The sequence below is a fragment of the Coffea arabica genome, chromosome 5e (assembly GCF_036785885.1).
Source record: "Coffea arabica cultivar ET-39 chromosome 5e, Coffea Arabica ET-39 HiFi, whole genome shotgun sequence".
In the NCBI taxonomy this organism is placed as follows: Eukaryota; Viridiplantae; Streptophyta; class Magnoliopsida; order Gentianales; family Rubiaceae; genus Coffea; species Coffea arabica.
The window spans coordinates 42,916,917-42,923,914 of record NC_092318.1 but is presented as its reverse complement, the minus strand read 5'-3'; the positions used below and the strand labels follow the sequence as shown (position 1 = coordinate 42,923,914).

At 37.7% G+C, this 6,998-nt stretch overlaps 1 protein-coding gene across 2 annotated transcripts; it reads right to left on the bottom strand.

Moving 5' to 3' along the window:
• Positions 1–1,141: 1,141 nt before the first annotated feature.
• LOC113687853 (putative late blight resistance protein homolog R1A-3) lies at positions 1,142–6,092 on the bottom strand. 2 transcript variants are annotated; one of them, XM_027205374.2, is made up of 2 exons: positions 1,947–6,092; positions 1,142–1,726 (listed from the first exon to the last, which is right to left on the bottom strand). In XM_027205374.2, exon 1 carries the CDS (start codon positions 5,726–5,728, stop codon positions 1,967–1,969), a length of 3,762 nt encoding a protein of 1,253 aa, XP_027061175.1. In that variant the 5' UTR covers positions 5,729–6,092; the 3' UTR covers positions 1,142–1,726; positions 1,947–1,966. The 2 variants fall into 2 exon arrangements, with proteins under 2 accessions (XP_027061175.1, XP_027061174.1); XM_027205373.2 differs by having other exon boundaries at positions 1,142–1,831; positions 1,947–6,049.
• Positions 6,093–6,998: the final 906 nt, after the last annotated feature.

The following is a 6,998-nucleotide window of genomic DNA, read 5'->3' as shown; positions in this document are numbered from 1 at the left end:
ACTGTCATTGCTTAGTTGGCAGTTATAACTTGTTTATCAGTTAATAAGTGGAATTATTATTGCATCAATAATCAATTAAATGAACAATTTCCAAAGTTATTTCTTGGCTAGAGTTCAATTATTATTGATTCGATTTTAATACATTATCATTTAGTTTTCAATTACTTATTTATTTATTGAATTACTTCCATTTTCCCAAAAATCCCCCCATACTTGAACTTTAGAAGAAATAAATTTTTTTCGAGTCCCTATGGATTCAACTCTACTCACCGTTATATATAAAATTTTGTACTTTATTTGAGTAGGTATTTACTATTGCACAGGCTCGACACTTATTAATAGGAGGGTAAAAGAGATTTAAAAAAATTCGAGTATAACCTTTAAAAACTTGCCTTCCACATGGTCATTAGGTCTTCCACGTAGTATTTAAGAGGAAGCATGAATCACACGACATGATGTTATTTTTAAAAGGCCCATGTCCTTCATTATTAATTTTTATTTTGATTTGGAAGTTGTCTGATGATCCCTTTCTTGTTATGCTGAAGCCTTTCTTGAACTGATCTGCTCTAATCCCTTCCATTTTTTATTTTTTATTTTTTTGAGCAATCCATTCTAATTTTGTTAAGTCCTATCTTGAATTGGCTTTATTTTTGTTGCACAAGAAATGCATCAAATGCTCAGACAAAGAGGAACTTTTACTTTAGCCTGCATATCTATATCCCTGAAATTTCAAAATGTAGTATAATATTGAATTGATGATTGTGCCAGCAAACCTGAAATCGTTATAGGCTTTCTTCTAAGATTTATTTCAAATTTTGAATGGGGGAAGAGGTCCGATTTTGCCTGATCTATTAAACTATTATAATTGGATCAAGAAATGGATTCTAGTAAACCGCTATATATAACAGGTATTAATATGCTGAGTGCTTGATTTTAAACCTGATTGATTATATGATTTAATAAAGTTCTACTGGGAGAGTCAGAAAGATCAGAAATTGTAACCATGAATTCTAGAAAATAGGACGTCAATGGCATTTATTCTACTCGACGAACTCATTTAGTTGTACCTATACCTATAGGTTGAACAAAACAGTAGTCGATATGCAACTAAGCAGTATTACCTTCAAATAAGTGCAAAACATTCTTGAAAACCTGACTCTTATTTGAGACAAATCCACTTGAATCTTTACAAACAACATCAAACTTGGGAAGTGATATCCCACTACAAGATTCTGTCACAGGAAAAACGAAAAACTTACAAAGAAGACAAGAATGACTTGATCTTGATGCTGAACAGAGACACAAGACCATTAGTAGTGCAGAAGCAATGGACTGTCAAAGAAAAAAGAAGTACAATGAAGTGGCTGCCCAAACCAAACATACTTGAGAATATCGGTCATCCATTATGAAATAAGGATCTTCAGATCAGTATATCCCATGCTTATTTGCTCTTCCCGAATTTGCTGTAACTGTAACTTGTAGAGTTGGGACATTTAGACATCTCAATTATTTCAAGAGTTGAACTATTTCCCAAACAAGAAGGGATCTCCTCCAAAAATTTGCAGCCTTCCAATACTAATTGGAAAAAAGAACAACTTCATCTTGATGCCATACTGATACAGATAACCAAACCAAACACACTTGAAAAGATCAGTCATCCATCGTGAAATAAGGATCTTCAGATGGGTATTTCCCCTGCTTAATTGCTCTTCCTGAATTTGCTCCACTGAAATATTAGAGTTGGGACATTTAGACACCGCAATTATTTCAAGAGTTGATATATTTTTCAAACAAGAAGGGATCTCCGCCAAAAATTTGCCGCCTTCCAATACTAATTAAGAAAAAGAAAAAGAAAACTATTAAGAAAAAGAACAACTTGAGCTTGATGCTAAACAGATACACATAACCCGTAGCAGTACATAAGTAAAGGACTTAAAAAAACTTACTTGAGAAGATCAATCGTCCATTATGAGATAAGGATCTTCAGATCGGTATATCCATTGCTTCTTTGCTCTTCCTGAATTTCCTCCAATGAACTGGTACAGTTGGGACATTTTGACACCTCAATTATTTCAAGAGTTGAACTATTTCCCAAACAAGAAGGGATCTCCTGCAATGCATCACAGCTTTCCAACACTAGCTTCTGGAGACGAGGAAAATAGTACTGGTCCTCGTATTCATACTCGGAGGAGGCTGTCCACTTCACAATGTTCAAGGAAGCTAATTTCAAGAAGCGAACACTAGGGAACTTCTCTGCTTCCATTTCCCATATTTCCCCCTCAAAGGCTTGTTTGAGTAATTTGAGCACCTCAAGATTGGGTAGATTTCCAATTGCTGCCATTTTGCTCCATGGCAAGCGAAAATAAGATAGGGTCAATTTTTTAATGGTCAAAGGAAATTGGAAATCTAACTGATATCGGTCACCGCCGTAAACAACGCAACTCAGACTGAGTGATTCCAAATGACTTAGACAATCCATTGCTACATGATATTCACAGCCCTTATCGAGATAAAGAGAGCTTCTCAGCTTGCGGATATTTGGAAACTTTCTCAACAACTTGTTGATGTTCTTCCGAGGATTGAGGCTTAGACAGGACAAGATATCTAAGTCACACAACTGTGAAGAGTTGTCAAGGTTGTTCTCAGGGAATCTAAAATGATAATTCTTATCGACCTCGTCCATTAGTTGTAAATGCCTTAATTTCTTCAGGTTCCATATAGTATCTGGCAATGAAACTGAACCATGACTCCTGGAATTTCGCCAAATCAAAGTTTCCAAGTTGGTGAGATAACTTATTGATGCTGGGACGGGACTGCCATTACCTAGAATTGCCAAGTACCTCAAGTGAACAAGCAGTTCTAGTTCTCTAGGAAAGATGCCTTCTAGTTTAATTTGGCTCAAATCTAACACTTTGACAAGTTTTATGATGTGAAAAATGAATCGAAGGTCAAAACAACTTCCATTGCCTTCATCGTGACTGAATAATAATAGACTGCGTATGGCAGGAGAACATAACCTCAAGTTGTCTAAGTGCTCGACCTTAGAATCAATGCATAAGCGGCGCAGGTAGCATGGCACGGTGAAAGCAGATAAGTCATCATACCTACGTACCAGCTGCAAAAGCTTTTCTTCTTTGGCTTTTGTCACACAAAACTCATATAACAAATCGTGAATGCGACAAGCTTTGACCCCATCAATGGATCTTGGTTTCGAAACTATGACTAAGCTTCTGCCAATAAGTTCCATCAGGTAATCATTGGCCACATCCTCTGATCTCTTGAGCTGAGTTTTTTGAACAAATCCTTCAGCGACCCACAGAGAAATCAACCTCTTGGTATTGTGTTCATGGTCTTCTGGAAAGGCTCCAAAATAAAGAAAACACGCCTTCAAAGTATCAGGTAAATGTTTGAAACTCAGCTCTAATGTAGCAGTACACTGTTCCGTACTAGAAACATTCCTTGAACTTAAACCTTCCACAGCTTCTTTCCAACCATATCGGTCCATCCTTGAGAGAATTCCGGCAAGAATGACAACCGTAAGAGGTAGTCCTTGACACATTTCCACTACTTGCTGTCGAATTTCACAGAGTTCTGGAGGAGCCAAATCTTGACCAGGATATAACTTCCCTTTTAGCAAATCCCAGCTCTCATTAGGAGTGAGTTGACGAAGAGAATGTGGTTCTTGGTCGAGTTTGTCTTGCGGAGCAACACCACGGAGCCGACTTGTCAAGATAGCTCTACTTCCATTTCCATCATCCGGGAATGAGGCTTCCAATCCGTTCCATGCATCAATGTCCCATACATCATCCAAAACAATGAGATATCTGTTTTTCAGCAAACGTCTTTTGACTTGAAGAGCCAGATCTTCTTCACCCATCTTAAAAACATCCTCAGGAAGCTTGGACTCAATACAAGTCAAAATTTGAAGCAACAGATTTCTCTTGTGATATATTTGAGAAACAGTACACCAAGCACGCTCATAAAAATGGGACTTCACTGAAGAATCATTGTACACTTTTCTAGCCAAAGTTGTCTTACCGCATCCCGGCATACCCACAATGGAAACAATTTTCACTTGGCGTGATCCATTTCTGAGTTGATTGATTATCGATGCCATCTCATCCTCGAATCCCACCACCACATCATTGACTATTGGCTTACTTCCCTGTTGTGGCATGTGATTGAATCTCTTCGTTACTTCCTTAACTTTTTCACCAAGTGTTCCGCTATCACAAATCTTCAAGGCCGCAGCTTTAATGATGTTCATTTCATCTAAAATGGAATGAATGGACATTGAAGAAGAATGTATGATATTTCCAGTTATTAAGGAGTCAATAAGAAACTCTATCCTATATGCCACCCCAACAATACGATCCCAAATTGCCTGGACCTCCTCGTCTTCATTGCGCAGCTCCACAATTTTCCTCAGCAAAGAGCGTAAACAAACAAGTTTTTCCTGGACTTTTTGAATTGGATGATCGATCAAAGCAATCGAGCCAGCCTCAGAACTTGTCACATCCATCATCTTTTCTAGAAGGGAATCAACAAAGCCCAGTCCATTGGTCTTAGGAAAATTGAATGATGATGATTCTGGACACTTCTCTGTGATTACTGCATCGATGAGCTTAATTATTTCCAATAACTCAGAACACACAATATCCATATCCTTGGCTTGTATGGCATCTTTGATTGCATTCAAAGAGAGTGGAGAAATAAAATCTCCTCGATAACAGTTCACGACTCGAGCAGGATCTCTCACTTTCTCATCAAACTCCTTCGGCTTCTCCTTCAAAATGGTTCTCAAGGAATTTAGCCCCTCGTAAAACATTTGTAGTTGCTGCAAAATCACAGGACAAGTACCATGCTTTAGTTTCTCCCAAAGATTACACAGGAGAGAATGGAAGAAGTCTCTCAACAGATGCTCATCTGTGTCTCCGTATGATTGTCTTGATAACTTTGAAGCAGTCAGGGCCTTGATACAAGTCTCAAGGACTTGCAGTTCAACAGGAATAATCTTCTGCAGCAGTTCCGAAATGCTTTCCTGGACATCCTTGGGCGGTCCGAAACCCTTCTTAAACTGGCACTTATAAGAGAGGCGTGCTGCATTGATAGTCACAGCTTCAGTGTGAACCAACAAAGGTCCCAATTCTGTGTTTTCAACGCCATACAGTGTGACAAAACGGATCAAGTTTTTCATGAACGCCAGCTTCTCTTCAAGGGCTTTAATTAGTCCAACTTCATGTGCCGGCCAAATCCGTGACCAATAATTCACTAGATTCTCCAGAAGAGAATCCATGAATTCCATGAGGTCATCTTTTCGAACGACCGAATTACTGGACTGCTGTGACGAGGAACCCAAGAAAAAGACATACCATTCGCAAATTTCTTGTTCGAAGGATTTAATGTCTTTTTCTAAATCATGGACCGCATCCCAAGGCTGATCAGAAGATTGGATCTCCTTTGCCCACTTGGGAATGGCATCTCCAATCCGAACTGCCAGAGCTTCTAGGCTTGCTTTATGATTATCTGCCTGGTTCTTTTTGTTGTCGAATGGTAATTGCACATAATCGTTGCTGTATTTTCTCGCACACAGAAGAAATGTTCTCAGATATCTTAGCATGCGTTTCAGGTACTTCTGCTGCCCATTTGGAAATTCTGGACAATCGTTCTCCAGCACTTGCAGATCATCCAAGATGGAAGAAATACAAGTGATACTAGTGGAGGCCATCTAATAAAAGGAAGATTAACAAGGGAACCAGAAGGTATCGATCTCAATTTAAGAGATGAAACAGATCTCAAATATGAAAGGAGATAAGAAAGATCTGCGAAACCTCAAAAACAAGTGCTCTCTACTTTTCTGTACATTGATTGCTAGTGTCCAGAAAATAAATGACAAATTGACAGAAAAAAAAAAAACGACCCCACTGCACATGCGTTAGCTAATCTGTTTCTCAAACACAGCCGCCACCTCTTTTGACCACTATCCTAATGGTTTGCTCGAAGCATGTCTGGTCCCTATCCATACTTACCCCATTCTTCATCCGAGAACCCTTCCTCCTCTCGACTCTCTTCAGCATTCAAAAGGCGCTTGGCGCCCACAATCAAACTTTGGTTTTCAATATTTTCAACTGTTTATTTGATTCCCTCCCGGTTAATTAATTTCTAAGGATAACGAGTTTTCTGACAATTTCACTCAACTCCACTGAGGTTTTGAAAATTACATATATCTCCTTTAATTTGATAATTTTAAAATAATATTAACTTGATCAAATTTTTAAATAAATATCTAAAAATACTCTTGTGTAATAATTTTTAATTGACTTTCCTATAAAATTATTAAATTATCTAATATAATTATAAAAAAATGATGTCGAATTTTTTATTTCCATACTGTTTGAATGGTACAGCATTGATTATGCCCTTAACAATCTTATCATCTGAACTGTATAAACAGTATCAATTGGGTTGTAAACAGTAACAATAGACTGGTTATAGTGTCAACATGAGAAACTTTGATGGTTTTCATGGTTAAAGAGTGCTAGTGGCGTAATGGACCAGCGGCAACTCACCACCATCCCCCTTTTGACCGAGATGGTCTTTCCTCGAATCTCTTCTGCATTCAAAAGGCGATTGGCAAACGCCCACAATCAAACTTTTGTTTTCAATATTTTTACCTGTTTAATTGATTCTCACCCGGTTAATTAATTTCTAATTTGTCACCACGCTTTCGTTCGTTGTGTCTTCGAGGATTTCATATCTTATCCCTATTTTCCTTTACGTTTTCTTAAGCACTTGAGGGCGTTCATTGATCCGTTTAGATTGGATATTATACATTTTAGCAATAAGGTAAAAAAAAATGATTAAAAATATATTCACGAAAAATAATATTTCTTTTTTAGAAAAACACAATTCAAACACAACATAACTCTTCCAATTTCTTCAAAATTTTGCTCCCCTCCCTTTTGTTTTACTCTCTTAAAATTCCTGCAACATTGGTT

Coding starts and splice junctions, on each gene's coding strand:
- LOC113687853 (XM_027205374.2), bottom strand. CDS start 5,728: ATGGCCTCCACTAGTATCACTTGTATTTCTTCCATCTTGGATGATCTG.